Source organism: Parambassis ranga, chromosome 24, assembly GCF_900634625.1.
Source record: "Parambassis ranga chromosome 24, fParRan2.1, whole genome shotgun sequence".
Lineage (NCBI taxonomy): Eukaryota > Metazoa > Chordata > Actinopteri > Ambassidae > Parambassis > Parambassis ranga.
In genome coordinates this window covers 12,746,980-12,767,825 of record NC_041043.1, presented here as the reverse complement: position 1 = coordinate 12,767,825, position 20,846 = coordinate 12,746,980, and the positions used below count along the sequence as shown (strand labels likewise).

Sequence of the window (20,846 nt, the reverse complement as noted above, 5' to 3'; positions counted from 1 at the left end):
GAAAGTATGTTAACCACACATTAGTCATCACATCTTAATTTTCAGGTTCTGCTTGTTGATGCTGATGGAATGCAGAAGTCACAGTAGCAAAAAAAAACAAAAACCTAACAGAGTAGTGTTACATAAATCAGCATAAAATACACAATCAAAATCATAACACAAAAAGTGAAAAATACTTCCAACGGACCAATTATGCTTGCAAGGTACAGACACAAAATAATTGTTTTATAGTGAAAGTATATTTAAAAAAATAACGATAAAAGTGCTATATGTTTGTCTTAATCATATACATAAACTTCTTATTGTTCTGATTTTCAATGTAAAAGCTGCGTAAAATGAGTGACAGAGAAAATGAGGAACAACAGATTAATAAATACGGTCCTGTATTTTCCAGAAACGTTCTAATTTAAGTGCTTCATCTGGAACTAAATCATGTGTTGATCATAAACTAAAAGTGCAGTAACAAGTAAATACAGATGTGTACAGTAGTATCATACAGTAACAGTAAATTGTTGTCACAACTAAACATACAATAAACATGAAAATAATGATTTTTGTGCACACCCTACTACTAACAGTTCCAGTTAGTGTTAATATTGTGTGGGGTTAGTTTCATAAGGAATAAAAATAATGGAGTAATAGTAATAATGACAAGTAGTAATAACGAGTTATTCCTTCATACAACTACTGAACATGATATAAACACTTAAAGGTAGGGTAGGAGATTTTGAAAACTCAGTGAGAGTCAGCCAGATTTGGAAAGTAAACACACGCCCCTTTCTCTCAGCGCTCACCCCGAAGCCACGCCTCCCAATCACATGGACGCGCATTACCTGAAGACGAGCTGCGGTCTGTGACTTCGGCCATCATGCACGTACCTCTCTGGTGCACGCAGAGCAGGAAGAGAGTGACAACCAGCCAATACTCTGCGCAGGGTCCACCCGGAGGATTGGCTGATGTTTTTAGCGTTTTATAGCTTCCACAGATGATTCATATTCTTCGATTTAATGCGATTGTAAAGATTGTAAAGAGAAGTAACACTAATTTAACAGAAAGTGCATCAGAATGAAATCTCCTACCCTACCTTTAATAGCTTCTAAAACAGTGATATCATCACTGTATCATTTTAAAGAGCTGTATTTTGTATAAGGATGATTTTGTTGATTACGAGGTAAATATGATGAATCATATGAATATGTGATGAATGTCATCTACTGATTCATGGAGATGACCAAGTTCCATTTGGTCACCATATCCTCCAACTGTCCCTGGGCCTCTTCCTCAGATGCTTGTCTGACAAACACATTTTCAAACATCAGCTCTCCCTTTTTTAAACAAGCCTCCCCCTCTCCTCCTCCCGCCTCCTCCTCCCCCTGTACTCCATCCACCCCTCTGTCTTTAGTGAACACCATCTTCACTGGCAGCACTAGTTTCCTGGACTCAGGATCCCAATCAATACAAACTGCCCCCTCCTCCTCCTCTTCATCATCCTCATCATCACCCTCTGCTTTCTGCATGACGACACCATAGTCCTCTGGTAAGACATCGGACTGACCAGGATGAGGTGAGGTAGGCATGTTGCTGATGTTCTGGGAAGCGTATCCAGAAAGCAGAGGCGCTTTCTCAGGCTCACCTCCTTCCTCCTCATCCCTATCTGTTCTTACTCTAACCCTTCCATCCATCTCTTCCTCACTCTTCGTTTGTATGTTTGGAGGAACCTGAAAGTTATTGCCAACAAATAAATCTGGAAGCTTTCTATTCTCATTAATTCCATTGATCCTATGGCCTTGTAAAGACTGAAAAAATGCCTGAGTGTGGGTCACTAATGCTGACGCATACCCCTGCCCATGACCCCCCATCTCTGACCTCGACTTTGCCTTAGGAGCATAAACAATTCTGCATCTTTCCTCCTTTCGTCCTTCACATTTCAGATTGTTCCCACCATCTCCTCCATCACACCTCAAATTGTCACTTACTTCCTCTCTTCCTCCAACAGTGGCTTTAGGAGCCAAGCTGATAAATGCGTAATCAATTGATTCTTCATCTGAGGGTTCCTCATGTTGTAAGGGTGTCTCAGACCTCTGTGGGAAGTATCTGGGTGGGGGATCTGGAATGTTTACCCTATCTAAGGGGCAGGCAGGATCCGATATGGGGCTGCTGGTGTCCACAGGAGGCTCGTCGGTAAGTACGCTGATTAGGACGATGTTATAATTCTCAGGAGGCAACATGAGAGGTGACGAGTGGAAAGAAGGCGGGCTCTGGAAGAGAAGAAGAGGAAGTGTATGAAAGAAACGACCATTAGCTTTTTAAACTGGGTCAGGTTTCTAGTGAAAGCCTGCAATTAGGTACCAGCCCTAAAATCTGTTTGTTAGACATGGGAGAGCTTCAACTCGTGTAAAACAATGTGAAAGGGCCTGTTTTAACCAAGAACCAAGAAGATTTTTTAAAAATGACCACAATGAGGATAGAGAAATCCACTTAGCATTACCCTGTTCCTGTAGAACCCTTTAACTGTATGTGTATTTGCATTACCAGTATGAATGGGGTCTTCTGATCTTTCCCCGACAGGTAGTTGTAGAGGAGGTAGCCAGCCAGCACAATTACACACAGGAATAACGATGGAACAACAATCCCCACAACCACCCTCTGCAGCTGCTTAATCACAGGGTCTGCGGGGAAAGAAGGAGGTAAAAGCGTCAACATAACTTTAATTTCCTTTTAGCTTCTGTAAAATGTTGAGTCACATTCCTTTCTACCTATCGGACAGGAAGTAAAATATTGTCACGCAATGCGGTTGTACCTTGAGGTGTGGTTATGCAATACCACGCTGAGGACTGGCACTGGACAGGCATGTAGAAGAATTTTGATTGGGCAGAGAAGCAGTATTCTGTGTTGTACTCCATCAGGCCATATTTGTACGGACTAGTGACCCCTGGGAAGTGTTGCTACAGACATACACAGATTAGTCATTGCTTACGGAGTGAGACAACATTTTTTTTTTTATAAATACTTTAATAATGCCATCAGGGAAATTGCTTAAGGCTGCCCAGCAATGAGTGCCACACACCAGTGAGTGCACTGGAGGCAATGCGGGTAAAGTGCCTTGCCCAAGGACACACAACAATGACTAGGGAGGAGTTGGGATCGAACCACCAACCTTCCGGTTATTGGACAACCCTGCTCCACCACTCAAATATAAGCTATAAGCTCACCATGTGGTTGCGACCGGTGTTGTGGATGGAGAGGTTGTAAGTCATTTGGGGGTAGACTGCTGCCATGGAAACTCTCTGGGTGTGGTTGCTTGGTGAATACCTCATTGGTCCATTCAGAGTGATGATGGCGCTGTTGTTCTCTATTTCCACAGAAACCAGGGGAGGGCCAAAAGCAGCTGTAAAGGACAGAAACAAAACAAAATGTGTTGTTAGATGTCTTCAGTAAACTCGCAATGCAGGACAGAAGTTCTCGTTCTAACTCACTGTCTGTCTTTGGGTCAAATCTTCTTCGTGTCAAAGCCCATTTAGAAGATGCTCTCCCAAACACAGCACGGACTCTGGCATAATAGCTGTGCTCCTCATCCCAGGTCTCATTGCTCAAATCACACCAGGTCCGTGTTATGTCTGTACAGTGCCGCGTCGGCCGCCAGTGTACCCGTCGTCCTTTGCTGCCCTCAATGGTGTCCCCGTAGCTGTGGAAGACAACAGATCAGAGGCTGCACAAGCTGGAACAAACACTGTACAGGAACTAGACCTGCAGCTTAATGTATAATCCCTGTAAAGGAAGAAACTTCAGGTTACTGTTTGACAGATCTGGTTTCATTTTCCTTTTGTTTCCCTGCTCCTCTTGCTCCTTTTCTTCTAAAACTACGAGCTGAACTTTAGATCCTTTTTTTTCTGTCCTCACTTACATGGCATATTCCACTGTAAAATGGGTATCTTCTGGTGTGCCATGTTCTGGAAGCCAGTGCAGCACATTTCTTAGATTCACAGATGAGAAGCTGACATTTACAGGACTGGGAAGAGAGGCGCACACTGAGAAGACACACAGCAAAAAGGTGGAGAAAGATCAGAGACATACAAAGTACAATTTAAAACTCATCTGATACGTTTCTGGTTATGGAGTGCAGTGGTACCTATTATTATTATTGCCCTATTACAACATAAGCCATCTATTACAGTACAGATGAAAAGCATTTTCCCCCCATTGTAATACTTCCGGCTCCACATAAAACATGTTAATGTAATAAAAAATGAGGTTAAATTAAGTAATTCTATTCTCAGATTAAAGTTTAAGCTTGAACCATGGACTTGGAGTAAAGTTCTTTACATCAATAATTAAATGAAAAGTTTAGTTTATTACCCTCTAAGAAAAAAAACTTTAATTTAAAAGCATCATTCATGTTTTGCATTAATATTTTCAATATGCTATATGACAGTAGGCTACTTAATTCAAAGAGTTTTACACAAACAAAAAGTAAAGCAGCCTCACGTGCATCATAAATCTGTTGATATTGGCCTGAATAACCAATATAAGAGGAGGCTTACTGCAGTCATACCTGTTAGGCGCAAACACCACAGCGTAAGGAGAATGAACAGAGTCCACATCTCGGTACGGAGCGGTCATGTTTTCACAGGGAACACTTTCAGGCTTCCCGGCAGCTTCCCTGCTCCTCCACCGGCCTGTGTGGGTTCAACTCCTCCTCCGACTCCTCCGATGGCAGCCCAGCGTCTCTTCACACGATCGAGGAGTCAGCTAAATAAAACAAACAAAACAAACACGGACCTTATGAGGAAGTAGTGTGGATTATGATCTAAGATTGATTGTTAAAGTAAATAAAGACGCGGCGGGTTTCCGTGTTTGAGGACAGAATGCCACCTGACTTGTTTGTTAACATTACACCTGTGCAGGTGTGTATGGCGCGCAGAGCGTGTAGCCAAGGCCAGTTTATACAGTCTGACAATGGTGTGGGCGAAGCGTAATATGAAACACATGAAGGCTGACAAAAGTTAGATTATAGATTGATATGAGCAGAAATACTACTAATTTAGCACATATTGATTGCTAATTTGTGATTAATATATATATATATATATATATATATATATATATATATATATATATATATATATATATATATATATATATATATATATATATATATATATATATATATATATATATTATTTTATAAAGTAAATTGCTACTTTTAAATTGTTTTCATATCATGTGAACGACACTTGCTTTAAGCCAGAAGAGAAAAATCAGACACACCACTCATGATATTTTCAATCTTCAATCAATATCTTATGGAAAAACACATCAACATCAATATGTTTTTGGTCATGCGAACAGGTAGCCTATTACAAGAGTTAAATAAGATAATTAAAGGTTGAGGGTTTCTTTTATTATAGTTGAAGGAAAATTTGTGATTTATTTTTTATGTCTTCCATTGTGACATCTGGTGGCCAACAAGCGCCATCGCTCCCTTATTCACAAAGACTAAACTGTTAAATATAAATACACCAATTTTAAGCAGCATTATACATATGTGTAAGATTTATATATTACAATTTATACCTTTAAATCAGAAAGTTAGCGAGGAGGAGATAAGGATTCTAAATCATAATATTAAAATGCAGCGGAACTGATGACTTTGAATCCCCGATTTGTCCCCGGATTGTTTTTGCGGTTGCACGTCTCGCGGCGCAGTGGCACATTCATTCTTGTGCCTGTTAGCGTTTTTTAGCTTGTTGACAGTATCGTCTGCTGCCTCCTAACGGAGTCGCCTTGTTGATTTTTTTGTAATGGTTCGCTAGAAAGAGACGGTTTTTGTCGCAAACATGGCGCTTTCGATGGAAACCCAGCTGCAGAGCATCTTTGAGGATGTTGTGGTAACTTAACGTCTTTGCAAACTGATATGCAGCTTAGCTAACATTTATTAGCATTCAGTTAGCCTTTTCATCTAGTCAGTGTCAGTGAGTTTGTTATGGTTTTGTAAATGAGTTATCCTAAACCAGAGGCAGTTATTGTTGTGTTTATTAATGTCTAAATAATAATAATAATAATAATAATAATAATAATAATAATAGTAATAATATACTATATATGAAATAACAGCAAAAGTTTTATGGTATTTGGGATGTTACGTTGAACCCAGTTAAAGTGAAAGTGGAAAGGTTTGTTTAGCATCCTTTTAAAACGCTTAGATGACATTTTTTTTGTCTTCCAACCTTCCTTCTTGTCTCCTTTAGAAAACTGAGATGATAGAAGAAGCCTTTGCTGGGTAAGGTGGCTTTACATTTATGCTTATGCTGCTTGAAGTTTGTAAATACATAGTTAAAATGTGTAATGTTGAATTGTTATCTACCCTTATGGTGGTTCTGTTTGACCTGTATTGTACATGCTAAGATGTAGTGTATGTTTTTAGGATGTTTATGGACACTCCAGAGGATGAGAGAACAAAACTGATCAGTTGCCTTGGAGCCTTCAGACAGTATTGGGGAACTCTGCCACAGGTTTCTGTCCCCACACAGACACAGACAAACGTATAAACTTATACATAATTATGGACATATTTTTAATTGCTTGGTTGTCATTATGCAGGAATCTCATGAACAATGTGTGCAATGGATTGTGCGATTTATACACAGCCAGCACAGTGCCAAAAGGATTTCCTTCCTGTATGATTGTCTAGCAATGGCTGTGGAGACCAGCCTGTTAACACCCAGGTACACACACACAAACACTAACATTTCCAAAATTTAACATGTGTGCTATTAACGTGTGAAACAACACATTGTGTCATCCACTGTATGTGGTATTTTTATTGTTGATCTGATGATTCTTTTCTTAGGATGGTGTGTGTTGCCCTGATAAGCTCAGATAGTTTGGAATGGGAGAGGACTCAGTTGTGGGCATTAACCTTCAAACTGATCCGAAAGATTATTGGAGGAGTGGACTATAAGGTCTCTGACACACAGACGCTCACACACAGGCACAGCATAAACACTTGTTTTAAACTCTCGGATATGTAATTGTCTTTTTGTTTGTTTGTTCAGGGTGTGCGTGACCTTTTGAAAGCTATACTGGAAAAAATCCAAACAGTTCCTACCACTGTCAGCTCAGCCATTGTCCAGCAGCTCCTTGCTGCCAGAGAGGTATTTTTCTTTACCTTCACCTATTTTTTTTTTCTTTTCTATCCATAAAAGTTGTGTTTATTTATGGTGTCTTATCTTCCAGGTGGTAGAGTATATCCTGGACAGAAATGCCTGCCTCTTGCCTGCCTACTTTGCTATCAATGAAATCAGAAAACTCTATCCAGAGGGACAACTGTCACACTGGGTAAGTGTGTATTTATCATTTATTAACGTTATCTACCGTATTTTCCGGACTATAAGTCGCACTTTTTTCATCCTTTGGCTGGGTATGCGACTTATACTCAGGTGCGTACAAATATAATGGTAGCGGTTCTGTCCCTCTCCTGACGGTTCTCTTCCACCTCCAGCTTGTCCACACTTTGCATTCTGAGCATAGGTGACGCTTGCAGCTGAGCCTCAGACCTCACCTGGCAACAAAAAAACAAAAACTCTCAATGTCCTGCAGCCGTACCACTTGAGTTAAGAGGAATTTAAGAGGCAACGTTACTCTAAAAACATAGTGATTTACGCTGGCCTGCTGGTGCAACTAATAGTCCGGTGCCACTTATTTATGTTCTTCTTCATTACGCATTTTTTGGCTGGTGCGACTTATACTCCAGTGCGACCGATAGTCCGGAAAATACAGTATGTTCTTCATTTAAAAGGTATTTTGTCCATTTTGAATGTCTCTGTTTCTCTTGTTTGTAGCTTTTGGGCAGTTTGATATCAGACTTTGTGGACAGTTTCAGACCCACAGCCAGAATCAACTCCATCTGTGGTAAAGGACACTTCAACATACAAACACATTGAATATTACAAGATGTTATAATCAAATATAATCACTCTTATCTGTATGTGTATATCCTCAAAGGGCGATGCAGTCTGTTGCCAGTAGTGAATAACAGCGGGGCCATCTGTAACTCCTGGAAATTAGACCCTACTAGTCTTCAGTTCCCTCTGAGAGGCATGCTGCCTTTTGACAAGGTAACATACAAACATGCTACCCAAACACACATTAACACATAAAGAAGAGTGACAATAGCCTGCATGTTTCTGTTTGTAGGACCTGTTCGAGCCACAGACGGGCTTACTACGCTATGTGTTAGAACAGCCGTACTCCAGGGAGATGGTGTGCAACATGTTAGGACTCAACAAAACGGTAAAGTAACATCCTCCTCTTCTGCTTTTACTTCCATACAGGCACTCCCTCCACCTGCCCTCACCTTTTCTGTCCCTTTCATCTTTCTATTGGCCACTACCCTTTTGTTTTAAATATTCTCTCAATCCTCTGTTTTTTTAAACATATTTAGATTTTTAACTTCTTGCTTTTGTTCTGTTTTAGTTCTTTTTGCATCCTCCCTGATTTCTAATTAATACTCCCCTTGGCACCCATCCTCGTTTCCCTTGTAGTCCTTGTACCTCAGCTACGTAAGACCATACATAAATCAATGCTGTGAGCATGACCCATAATGCACTGGTGTCAGTTTGCCCTGTTGGGTTCATGCAGTTTCAGCTCAGTCCAGCTTACTGAATGCAGCCTTCAACACAGTTTGACCAGCGGTCATTGTGTCCAAACAGTTTGTCGCTAATGTAAAGCGATAACCACAATCTGGTTTGTATGTTTTTTTTTGGCTGAACATTAGCTGAGCTGATGCTACACTGTGCTGAACAGACAGTGAACAACCTAGCTCCTTAGTCACTACTTTCTCTCTGTCTCTGCTTCTCCCCCCCTCTCTGTTTTTCTTTCTTTCTTTGTTTCTCCCCCTTTTCTCTCTCTCTCTTTTTTGTCCTCTGGTTGTGTGTTGTGTTTGTCCGTTTCTCTCTGCCATGCGCTCTCTAGACTCTGAACATTGCCCAGGTATGTCGCTGTTCCTCTTCCTGGTCACCTGACCTACCAACTAACCAGCCCATTGGACGCTTAGCTTTCTAGGCACTCTCATGTTCTAGAAATGGAGAACTGGACACACAAAGAAAAAAAAAATTCAAATGGAGCAAAAGAGAAATGCTACAGAGCTTGAGATGGACACAGCAGGGCTTCATAGAGATGCGGTCAAATCATTTCTGATCAGTTAGACAGTTAAGATGATTGATTAACTATGGCAGATAGTAATAAGTAGGTTAATCAGAAGACTGAAAGACACTTTATTGATCACAAATTATAGATTTGTTTAAAGAAAGAATACCGGTAGTATGTGCAAGAAAAGTATTTTAATGTTTTTAGATTTCCATGCATGAGTACAATGTAAATATGTATTGATTAAAAGTCTTAGTTCACCAAAATTGTTAATATTCAGTTAATGTTCATGATGCGTTGGATTGGCTTATTTAGTTATAGTTATATTCCTGTTCTTATTGCCTTGCAATAGTAGCTTAACAACCCTGTGTTGATTGCTAATATCAGTGGAGCTAACTGCCATAGATCCTAGAGTTCTATTGAGAGATCTGTAGTTTCTCACGGTTGCATTTTTTGTCATCAGAGAGGAGTGACACGCTGAAGAGAAACATGAAGTTTCTGTGACTTTAAACCCTGCTGTTGACATTTCAAGTCCTGCTGCAGTGCATGTATGGATGTAGTCTGGTGCTTGCCTGTTGTTAGCAAGGTCCTCCTGTGTTGGACCCGCGGCTGTTTTCCATTGAGCTGACCTGGGCAAAACATCCAAATTTGGACTAAACAGTGGTGTTAACTTGGGCAGTAATGAACGTTGTTATTATCACAATCATTTGAAAACAGCTGACTCCAGATACAGTCAGACAGAGAGGACTCTGTATTTATTCAGGTGTTTTAATGTTTAGGGATTCACAAGGCAGGCTCTTTTTTTACAGTATCATATTATTGAATGACATCTCCATTTTGACTTTGGGTTGGTCCTGCTGCCATCTCCTCTACTTCAGATTCACACTGATCATTGATGCTCCGCTGTTGCAGTAGTGCATTACATTAGCATCTTGCACCACCTTGTATTCACACTTGGTATAAATAATACTTACGACTACAGAATACATTACATACACAGTGACACCAAATTGTCACTTTGTTTTGACCATTGTTTTGCCCAAGTCTGGTGATGACTGAACTCTGACCTGTGCTGTGTGTCGTTCATAAGCCAAAAGATGTGTAGTAAACTATCTAAAGGCAGTGGGTTGTGTGGTGGATTTTAATTGTTTATCATTGTTAGTGGGATGCAGATCACGAGCACATATGTCAAGCACAGGGCCTCAATGTGACCCGTGTTTCCCTTATGTCATCATATGTCATAACCTAATAATTGCAGAGGGGCAGTTTATGCTACAGTGCTGTTGACTCAAATTTAGTCCTGAAACTCAGGTATTATCCAGCAGAAATTATACATTTATCTGTGGTGGAGGAGAGAGGTGCTGAGTTGTTGCCATCTGAACATTTATACACTCTATAAGTGCAGCACTGTGAAATTGAGTCAGAAATGATCCAACGACAGCGGCAGACAGATTGCATTCTTATTAGCATTTGATGGCTAGTTATGGGCTCCAAATCGGGTTACTATTTGTTGGGATATTGGCAGGTGATAGATGAGATTATAGACCAGCTTTTGTGGGTTTACTGGTTAAGCTGTGCAGCTCATTTCTCTGTTGACAGGAGATATGCCTGTGGATCTGTTTCTTCTTCTCTGTTTTTCTCCCTCTCGCTCCCTTACTCTCCTCCTCTCTCTGCGAGTGTGTGTGTGTGTGTGTGTTTGGTGCAGCAGAAGAGAAGTTGTACTGAAGGCCAGTGTGGAAAACAAAAGTGCCAGACACCTGCACAGCTCCTCTTCTTCCTCACAATCACACCACTTTCCCAGACCTGTTAGTCTGCATGCAGGAACGTGTTGCACCGTTTGGTTTGCTGTGCTTTTCAGTGCTGTGCCGTGCCTCTTTGTGCTGTGCTGTGCTGTGCTGTGCTGTTCAGTCCTTTGCTAAGCTGCTCCTCAGGTGTATCTGCAGGGCTCTGTGGTGAGGTCCTGCAGTGCAGAAATCTGTCAGTCAGTGGTGTGTAGGAGTTTAGGACTCACCTTTTAATAAATGATAGAAATAATTCTTCTGTATTTATTATTTTTTAATTTATATTGAAACTGGATCATTAAGACAGATCCCACCATCAGCCCCTCTCTCCTCCCATGATTTATCAAAACAAGATAAGATAAGATATAGATAAATTAATATCCCACAGGGTAATGAAGCATTTCATGACCATCCTTATATAATGTGCTAAAAAACAACTGTTTCTTCATGGGACTTCTTAATTTAGATTTCTGTCCTCATGTCCGGCTTTGATTTGATTCATATCTCTTCTCATTAAAAAGTTTCAATAAATTGATGTAATCTAGGTCCAGATTAGTAGATTTGTTTTTGGCCACTATTAGACACATAATTTTAGCTGACTTTCTAGTAAAATTATATGTATTATAACATAAGGAATGGAAACAAATATGCTTAATCAACTCTTCCTTTCTTCCTTCCTTCTATTCCTCCTCTATCTGTTTAACCTCCACTCCCCACTCCTTTTTTTTTTATCATTTAACGCTCCCCTCCTCCTCCCCCCTCAGCAAAAGCAGCGTTGCCCGGTGCTAGAGGAGCAGCTGGTGGACCTGGTGGTGTACGCCATGGAGCGCTCTGAGACCGAGGAACACTTTGACGCCGACATCGGAGGAACTAGCCAGTTACTGTGGCAGCACCTGTCCTCCCAGCTCATCTTCTTTGTGTTGTTTCAGTTTGCAAGCTTCCCTCACATGGTGCTGTCGTTACATCAGAAGGTAAGAGGAAGGGCGTGAAGGAGGGCAGGGAGGGTGGATGATCGCACTAATGGATGACACTGATTTAAAAAAAAAAACTAAAATGTGTAGAATCTATGTAGTGATGACAAACAGCCCAGAGGCAGCAGGACAACAGTTTGTATTGTTTCTCTGTAGCTTGCAGGTAGAGGTCTGATTAAAGGGAGGGATCACCTGATGTGGGTCCTGCTGCAGTTCATATCAGGAAGCATCCAGAAGAACGCCTTGGCTGACTTCCTGCCTGTCATGAAGCTCTTTGATCTGCTTTACCCGGAAAAAGAGGTCTGTATTACTGTGACTAATATTATTATTGATACAAAAAGTGTCACTTTGTTTTTGTATTCATTGGTCATTGTACTGATATATAGGCTGTGTTAAGTTACAATAACAGGACTAGAAGGTGACGCTTTTTTCCCCACTTCCTTTTTAGTGCATTCCAGTGCCTGATATTAACAAGCCCCAGTCAACTCATTCATTTGCCATGACCTGCATCTGGATCCACCTGAACCGCAAAGCTCAGAGCGACAACTCCAAACTACAGATACCCATACCATACTCTCTGAAACTACACCATGAGTAAGTACCTTTTTTAATGCTGAGCCTCAAACAACGTAGTTCAGAGGGAGAGACCTTTAGTAACCTCCCTCCTCATCCTTAGGTTTCTTCAGCAGTCACTGCGTAACAAGGCTCTGGGCATGTCCGACTATAAGATCGCCCTGCTGTGTAACGCCTACAGCACCAACTCCGAGTGCTTCACTCTGCCTATGGGAGTCCTGGTAGAGACCATCTATGGAAATGGATCTATGAAGATCAACCTGCCCGGCACCAACTGCACAGCATCAGGATCAGTCACTCCGCTGCCCATGAATCTGCTGGATTCACTCACAGTGCATGCAAAGATGAGGTAGGGAAATAAGAGGACAGATAGGGTGTGATATTAGATGTTAAAAATCAGATACCCTCGTCACTCTCACCTTTGTCTGTCTCTTTCCAGTCTGATCCACAGTATCGCCACACGTGTGATCAAGTTAGCTCATGCTAAATCCAGCCTCGCCCTGGCCCCTGCACTGGTGGAAACATACAGCAGACTGTTGGTCTACATGGAAATAGAGTCACTGGGCATCAAAGGATTCATCAGTAAGTGCAGGTTAAATCACAAAAGTTGGAAAGTGAGCACGGAGCTTTCCTCATCTTTGCTTCATTGAAGCTTCGTAGATGTCCATCTGTGGGTTACCGCCTCTCTGAACATGCACAGGATTATGAAGCATGCCGGTATAATGAATAATGTGACACTCTGTTTGTTCAGGCCAGTTGTTGCCCAACGTGTTTAAGTGTCACGCGTGGGGGATCCTTCACACCTTGCTGGAGATGTTCAGCTACCGAATGCACCACATCCAGCCACATTACAGAGTCCAGCTACTGAGTCACCTGCACAGCCTGGCCGCTGTCCCACAGACCAACCAGAACCAGCTGCACCTGTGGTAAAGTGGACTCACACACAGTATACTCAGCCTGTTTTATATGGATCAAAACAATGCAAAGTTACATACATTTATTTGGCCTCATCATACAAAAATCTGCTAAAGCTGGTCTGTTAGTGTCCTCGGACAAATCTGTGATTCAAGCCAAAAGAAGGATTTTTGACATATAAGAGATGGGACCTGAATTTTGATTATTGTGCTGTGTTTGTGTCTCGTCAGTGTTGAGAGCACAGCTCTGCGGTTAATCACAGCTCTGGGGAGTTCAGAGGTGCAACCTCAGTTCACTCGCTTCCTCAACGACCCAAAGACGGTTCTGTCAGCTGAGTCTGAGGAGCTGAACCGTGCCCTCATCCTCACTCTGGCCAGAGCCACACATGTCACTGGTAGTTCTTCTTTTTGCCTTTATGATCTTATGTTTCCCGTTTATTCTTTGTAATTCTTTGCAGTCTTCTCTGAGTGATTTCCAGTGCTGTATCCTCACCTGATTTGCATCTGTCTAGATTTTTTCACAGGGTCTGACTCCATCCATGGCACCTGGTGTAAAGACATTCTCCAGACCATCATGACCTTCACACCTCATAACTGGGCCTCACACACACTGTCCTGCTTTCCTGCTCCACTGCAGGTACAGATACTGTGATCTTTGTTTGGGGGGGGGTGAAAAGTGTGTTGTGTCTTTGTGTCTTTGTGTAATCCTGTTTTCATGACTCAAGATTCTCTGTCTTTACCTTAGGCCTTCTTCAAGCAGAACAACGTTCCTCAGGAGTCTCGTTTCAACCTGAAGAAGAACGTGGAAGAGGAGTACAGGAAGTGGAAGTCAATGGCCAATGAGAATGACATCATAACTCACTTCTCCATGCAGGGCTCCCCTCCCCTGTTCCTCTGTCTGTTGTGGAAGATGCTGCTGGAGACGGACCACATAAATCAGATAGGCTTCAGGTGTGATGTCACAATTTTGTGTTTCAAATACAGTTCAGCCATTATACAACAATGAAGAAATATGAACATATTTACACTGATCAAAAGACATAAAAAGCCCCAGTTCTCAAGCTTATGTACCGTAGTAACCTTATTGTTTAGGTTGCATCCAGTATTGCAGACACCACTGGGTGCATTCTGATGTAACATGCTTTAATAAAGCACGTTGCCACTGATGTTGAGGCATTTTCATTCTGCCCAAGGGACGATGTTCTTAAGTCTCTGACACCTGTTTTCTGTAATTGATCCAGAGGGATCGGGCTGTTGTTGCAGGGTAATTAGCTCACTGCTGCTGTTTTTTTTTCCTTCCTCAGGGTGTTGGAACGTATCGGAGCTCGTGCACTGGTGGCTCATGTGCGCACATTTGCAGACTTCCTCGTCTACGAGTTCTCAACATCAGCCGGCGGACAGCAGCTCAACAAGTGCATTGAAATCCTCAACGACATGGTCTGGAAATACAACATCGTCACTTTGGATAGACTCATTCTGTGTCTGGTAAGAATATAAATAAAAATGTACAGACACTGGAATGATTTGATATTTACTTCTGTAAACATGCTTTTTGTCTCTTTGTCTAGGCCATGCGCAGTCATGAGGGAAACGAGGCTCAGGTTTGCTACTTTATAATCCAGCTGCTGCTGCTGAAACCAAACGACTTCAGGAACCGAGTCAATGACTTTGTCAAGGAAAATGCTCCTGAGCACTGGCTGCAGAGCGATTGGCATAACAAACACATGAACTACCACAAGGTATTATACATTAGATGTATTGAACACCTTATGTGTGGCCGTGATGAGATTTGAAATGATTGAGATGATTCTTCTTCCACTTAGAAATACCCGGAGAAGTTGTACTTTGAAGGTCTTGCAGACCAAGTCAACCCTCCTATGCAGCTCCAGCCTCAGTACCTGCCGATCTACTTTGGCAACGTGTGTCTGCGCTTCCTGCCTGTCTTTGACATCGTCATCCACCGCTTCCTGGAGCTGCTCCCCGTCTCCAAGTCTCTGGAAACGCTGCTGGATCATCTCGGAGGGCTGTACAAGTTCCACGGTGAGTAAGGCTGCCTGAAGAACTGTAAAAGTTTAACTGAGACTAAGACAGACAGGAGCACATTTATGCTAAATACATATTAATGTGCAGACCGCCCCGTGACCTACCTGTACAACACCCTTCACTACTATGAGCGACACCTCAGAGACAGAACCAACCTGAAGAGAAAGCTGGTTCACGCCATCATGTCCTCTCTGAAGGTGGGCAGAGAACACACACATACACACATCATGTTGAAACGGTATACATGTAATGTACATTTTTATCTAGTCTATCGATTTATATTGCAGGACAACCGTACACCTGGTTGGTGTCTTAGTGAAACCTACCTGAAGTTCGGCATGAACCCGAGAGAGGATAATGTGTGGATCCCTGATGACACATACTACTGCAAGCTCATTGGACGTCTGGTGGACAATATCCTTAATCAGTCTCATTCTAAACAGATCTCATACTGCACAACTTTATTTATGTATTTATTGGTTTAAGTGTGTATTTATTGGCACACTTATTTAAATAATGCCATATTTATTCATTTAATTTTACTTTTTTAATTTAATATCATAATAAATAAATAAAAGGTTCATTGATTGTTGAAGTTGAACCTTGCCACCTCCTCCTCCTTAACTCTCTCTTTCACCCATGGCTGGAAAGTCACCTGGTCCTTTTCCCAACTGTGACTGGAGGTTCAATGAGTTTCCCAACCCTGCAGCTCACGCGCTGCATGTCACCTGTGTGGAGCTGATGGCTTTGGCCGTACCAGGAAAAGATGTCGGCAACGCTCTACTCAACGTTGTGTTAAAAAGGTGCAACACACCATCTTTAGACACTTTTAGGTTTAGACATACACCCTACATTTTGCACAATACTTGTGAATTCTGTGTCCATTATGCTATCCTTTGAACTTTTAGTCAACCTTTGGTTCCCAGAGAGAACATCACAGCTTGGATGAACGCCATCGGACTGGTGATCACTGCACTTCCTGTAAGAGAAACGCTCACTGATCTTCACTTTTACACACAACTGATGATGAATTCAGGCTGAGTTTGTTTATCATCACCTTCTAATTTCAGGAGCCCTACTGGATCGTTCTCCACGACCGCATCGTATCTGTGATCAGCTCTGCAGCGCTGACGTCGGAGACAGAGTGGGCCGGTTATCCCTTCGCCCTGCTGGACTTCACTGCGTGCCACCAGAGCTACAGCGAAATGAACTGCAGCTACGTGCTAGCGTTAGCGCACGCCGTCTGGCATCACTCTTCCATCGGGCAGCTGTCACTCATTCCCAAGTGAGTGTTTTTGTCTATCCTCTAATAGCCTTTGCTTTCGTGTTTCTCATGTTATTGTACACATACGTCTGTGTGTGTTTTTGTAGATTCCTGTCAGAGACTCTGAAGCCCATCGTCCAGACAGAGTTCCAGCTGCTTTACGTGTATCACCTGGTGGGGCCGTTCCTGCAGCGCTTCCAGCAAGAGAGGACCCGATGCATGTTGGAGGTAAGTTATTGTAAAACTTTACTGTCAAGCATAGTTTGACATTAAAGCAATTTTTGTGTAATTGTTGTGTTCTTTTTCTCTGTGTGTATTTCAGATTGGCGTGGCCTTCTATGAGATGCTGCAGGCAGTCGACCAGCACTGCCAACATCTCAGCTACATGGACCCGATCTGTGATTTCCTGTATCACATTAAGTACATGTACACTGGGGACAGTGTAAAGGAGCAGGTGAGCTTGTGCTGTTTTTTTTTTTTTTTGAAAGCCTGTAGCCTCGAATAGGTAACCAGGAGGTGAGAACAAAGATGGTACAGAGGATGGACACGTAAAGCTGGTAATTAGAGCCAATAGGCCGTCATTATTTTGCTTTTCTTCACCAGAAAAAAAATGGCTGTCATTAGAGGCGTGTTTATATGGAGTCACAATGTGAGTGGCGGAGCTGTGTCTCTGCTGTTTGTCATAGGTAGTATTACTTGTCAGACCTTATACCTCATCAAGCTGTGGGTGCAGCAGTTATCAGCAGGCTCCAGTGTTAAAAGCTAAGGCATGGGACCCAATCATTTATTTAGTACCTTTAATCCAGCAAAGCAATGAAAGAAATGAGTTTAGATGTGGGGAAAATGCCTATAAATCAGGAGAAAGATGTCCATTTTAAGAACTGGCATGAAGTTCAAGAAGTTCAAAGAGAGTCAAACAGTGGCAGAGGTAGGAAGGAAACATTTGGAAGGTGTTTAAAGAGCCGAGAACAAGAGAAGCCGGCAGCAAATCTGGGTCGTTTTTTTTTTTTGTCCTGCAACATGACAACGAGCCAAAGCATGCGTCTGTTCTAGTGATGAACTACTTATATCAAAATGCAAAATCTGTTGAGTGTGATAAAGACCAGGATCCATGTCAGGTCACTGTCAAATCTGAGATTAACAAGTTCACCAAAGAACAATGTTGTTGAAGGCTACACCATGTGACTCCAGGCTGTTGGGAAAAAAAAGGATACACAGCTGACTGTTAGCATCAGGGGGACTCATATTGACCTTGTTCATTTTTTTTAGTTTTAGGAAACAAGCTTCCTAAATTAACATTGTTAACATTTTTTTTTGCTCTATTAAACAGAATGTGGGAAATTGGGGCTCTTTCATAGGGGGGGCTAATAGTTTTCTCTCCAACTGTACTAATGTGATTTACCTTAATTATAGGGAATTACCTGTCAGGTTGAGGTTAGACCAAAAAAAATCTTTTCTCTTCACTGATCGCCTGCTTGTCCAACTCCACCCTCTTCCACCTCCCTCTTTTCACCCAGGTGGAGAAGATCATCATGACTCTGCGTCCGGCCATGAAGCTGCGTCTGCGCTTCATCACGCACAGCAGCATAATAGAGACTTCGTCCTCTGCTGCTGCTGCCGCTGCCGCCGCCGCTGCTGCCGCCGTCGTCTCCACCTCCACTTCCTCCGCCTCCTCTTCATCCTCCTCCTCCACCACCCCCCAGCCCCCTCCTCCTCCCTCACTCACAGCCTCCAACGCTGCCTCCTCGCCCTCCTCTTCACAGCACGCACACACATCCATGTAGGTAAACACACAGTAACAACCATGATGGCGGGCGTTCACACAGAAAAAAACATTAGTATGGATGTTTTCTATTCAATATGAAATCTTTGTACAAAAAAAGATGTGATATCTGCATGATTTTTTTTCTAAGTGCATAAAAAAAAGCTTTTTATGTCAGAATTAGTTAGTTTTATCTCTGAAGCGTAGTTAACGATATTTTTGGAGCCTCCTCTCGTGAATTTAATGTGCTCACAAAGCATTTCTTGTTACCGTGACAACATTTTTGTAAACAGTTTTTTTACAATGTACATCATTATTATTATTACTTCATTAAAAAAATGTGAGTGAAGGACTTGATTCACCCCAGGCCTGTTTTCCCTACCAGGATCATATAGTAGCTCTGAGAATCACAAAACCTTGAAAGCCCTTCTGTCACAACAGCCTTGATCCTAGAAGGGATTGGGTCTGCTGGAGGGATTGTATTATACCTCTCAGGTGGCCTGGGAGCTTCTCCATACACCCCTGGATGAGCTGGTGGAGATGGCTGGGGGAGTGGGAGCTCTGCCCTGAAACTTGACCCCAGATAAGCAGAAGGAAACTGAATGTATATAAAAAAAATGTGGGTAACTTGATTTTGTATATTCGTTTTTAACAGGTTTTTTTGTCTCGCCTTCCCTTTTAACTTCAGCCTGCTGCGTGCTAGAGTGTGAAAACCACAGTGTGTGTGTGTCAGGTCAGTTTGCCCCCATTTCTCATTCACTGGAGAAACATCTTTTCATTAGGTGAGTCACGCCACAGGCAGGTCATGACCTGGACAGATTCTGAGAGCACTGCAGTCAGCTTCTCTCATTTTAATCCAAAGCTTCACACCAGTAGGGGGCGTCCATTACTTGCTTTCCTCACATACAGAACTTTTTCATTACTGGAGGTCAGAGAAAAAGTGATGTTCCACTCCCTGTTGGCTCTTTGAGCTGGTTCTGTTGCCTCGTTGCCAGAGGGTATCTCGAAAAAAAATTAAAAAAAAAAACCTCTGAGCAGATATCCATTCAATTTAGCAGAGAGCCAAGCACTGAGCCAAGCCCTCAGTCAGAACTGGGATTTTTGCCATTTGACAACTGGCAATGAAATTAATGGTGAGAGAAAGACCTGATTCAGAAACCTCAGGGGTTTATTTGTCGGGTCAGTAAATCACATTATTACTGAAGTGGGGCCTGTGGGTGTGGGGAGAATTGGAGCGTTGATGCTCTGCTGCCTCGTTCTGTTGAGCAAAGTCCCTACTCAGTACAGACTTGTTGAAATGTCAGATGTCAAAATCAGCTGATTATTTTATCCTTAAGGTCACGGTGACTTTTGTTGCACCTTTGAAACAAAGTTTGGAGAAAATTGGAGGTCAAACAACATCACTGGTGTTAAAGGGGTTCAGTTTGTTGTAGTTTATCTGCTCACTATGCCTGCCTGAGTTTACTTCTCTCTCCAAACTGAGCCACAGTCGGCTGCTTTTTTAACGGTAAATACCATTAACTGAGGTCTGGGTCACACCCCGCAACAGCACCTTTACCTTATTTACACAGAAGAAAAACAATAAGGTTAAGCCTGATAATCAGTCACTCTCAATTGCATTACATAGACACCATGTCAGCTGTAACCGAATTACATGAACATTATGCAAGGTCTTTATTAATGACATTAGAGCATCTCGTGACATCCATTGTGATGACGGTGCACATTCAGCGCCTGTTCATCCACAGCTGCAGCTCTTTAAGAGGACAGAGTCACACTTCATGTTTGCTTGATGTTATTTCGTAAGTTTTCCATGTTTGTTTTAAGCACATTTGTAAACAAAGATTATGATTCTGTTTCCTGAATAATTGATTGGTGAACTTAGGTCCACTAAAACAACAGGACTGTTCATGACAAGCGCTGTGTGTCTCTCTTTAGTTTGTGGGTCTTTGGCACTCTTCGGTGGATTGTGGTTGTGTTGGATTTACCTTTTTTTTTATCTTGCTCACATGTGCCAAGGATTAGTAAGCAGTGTTCTGCATGTGAGCCATATTTAATGACACTCGAGCAAATCACTGATGATCGATCTATCCGTGTTGAAAGTCTTTCTTTAGTCGTACTTATTGGCTCATGGGCTCATATCATTAAAGTTTCATCTATACTAGGTCAACTGTGAATTAAAACCACATCGCATCTAATGCCTACTCTGGTTTAATCCCATTCTTCTCCGTCTCTGTGCACATATGAGTCATCACATGACCTCTCTATACGGCACCGGCAGAGATGTAGGTCAGGATATGTGCTGTTGGGGTTTGTGGCTCAGCCATTACACTCTGGACCTAAATGTAATGTGGCAACATGTAGGCCTTATGGGATGTGGGTACACAGGGA

At 42.1% G+C, this 20,846-nt stretch overlaps 2 protein-coding genes across 4 annotated transcripts; one reads left to right on the top strand and one right to left on the bottom strand.

Moving 5' to 3' along the window:
• Positions 1-1,007: 1,007 nt before the first annotated feature.
• On the bottom strand, positions 1,008-4,800 carry il20ra (interleukin 20 receptor, alpha). Its single transcript, XM_028397355.1, has 7 exons — positions 4,553-4,800; positions 3,905-4,028; positions 3,477-3,685; positions 3,213-3,388; positions 2,801-2,945; positions 2,533-2,669; positions 1,008-2,258 (listed from the first exon to the last, which is right to left on the bottom strand). Exons 1-7 carry the CDS (start codon positions 4,599-4,601, stop codon positions 1,212-1,214), a joined length of 1,887 nt encoding a protein of 628 aa, XP_028253156.1. The 5' UTR covers positions 4,602-4,800; the 3' UTR covers positions 1,008-1,211.
• A 921-nt stretch (positions 4,801-5,721) lies between these two features.
• On the top strand, positions 5,722-20,395 carry med23 (mediator complex subunit 23). 3 transcript variants are annotated; one of them, XM_028397229.1, is made up of 31 exons: positions 5,722-5,888; positions 6,249-6,280; positions 6,425-6,512; positions 6,601-6,725; positions 6,851-6,962; positions 7,056-7,154; positions 7,237-7,338; positions 7,842-7,911; positions 8,005-8,117; positions 8,197-8,292; positions 8,974-8,991; positions 11,693-11,899; positions 12,056-12,199; positions 12,348-12,493; positions 12,576-12,821; positions 12,912-13,054; positions 13,224-13,398; positions 13,618-13,781; positions 13,899-14,023; positions 14,132-14,337; positions 14,691-14,871; positions 14,955-15,125; positions 15,210-15,426; positions 15,517-15,626; positions 15,717-15,843; positions 16,067-16,232; positions 16,356-16,410; positions 16,500-16,714; positions 16,801-16,921; positions 17,016-17,147; positions 18,211-20,394. In XM_028397229.1, exons 1-31 carry the CDS (start codon positions 5,838-5,840, stop codon positions 18,475-18,477), a joined length of 4,224 nt encoding a protein of 1,407 aa, XP_028253030.1. In that variant the 5' UTR covers positions 5,722-5,837; the 3' UTR covers positions 18,478-20,394. The 3 variants fall into 3 exon arrangements, with proteins under 3 accessions (XP_028253030.1, XP_028253029.1, XP_028253031.1); XM_028397230.1 differs by having other exon boundaries at positions 5,835-5,888; positions 16,338-16,410; positions 18,211-20,395; XM_028397228.1 differs by lacking the exon at positions 8,974-8,991 and having other exon boundaries at positions 16,338-16,410; positions 18,211-20,393.
• Positions 20,396-20,846: the final 451 nt, after the last annotated feature.

What these genes read in the sequence shown, in the direction of transcription:
- il20ra (XM_028397355.1), bottom strand. Translation starts at nt 4,601, where the DNA reads ATGTGGACTCTGTTCATTCTCCTTACGCTGTGGTGTTTGCGCCTAACA. An exon ending in TTGCATAACCACACCTCAAG is followed by an intron (nt 2,670 to 2,800) that starts GTACAACCGCAT and finishes CTTTCCCCGCAG; the next exon opens with ACCCTGTGATTAAGCAGCTG. An exon ending in AGAAGACCCCATTCATACTG is followed by an intron (nt 2,259 to 2,532) that starts GTAATGCAAATA and finishes CTTCTCTTCCAG; the next exon opens with AGCCCGCCTTCTTTCCACTC.
- med23 (XM_028397230.1), top strand. Translation starts at nt 5,838, where the DNA reads ATGGCGCTTTCGATGGAAACCCAGCTGCAGAGCATCTTTGAGGATGTT. An exon ending in ATAGACTCATTCTGTGTCTG is followed by an intron (nt 14,872 to 14,954) that starts GTAAGAATATAA and finishes CTCTTTGTCTAG; the next exon opens with GCCATGCGCAGTCATGAGGG. An exon ending in AACACATGAACTACCACAAG is followed by an intron (nt 15,126 to 15,209) that starts GTATTATACATT and finishes TCTTCCACTTAG; the next exon opens with AAATACCCGGAGAAGTTGTA.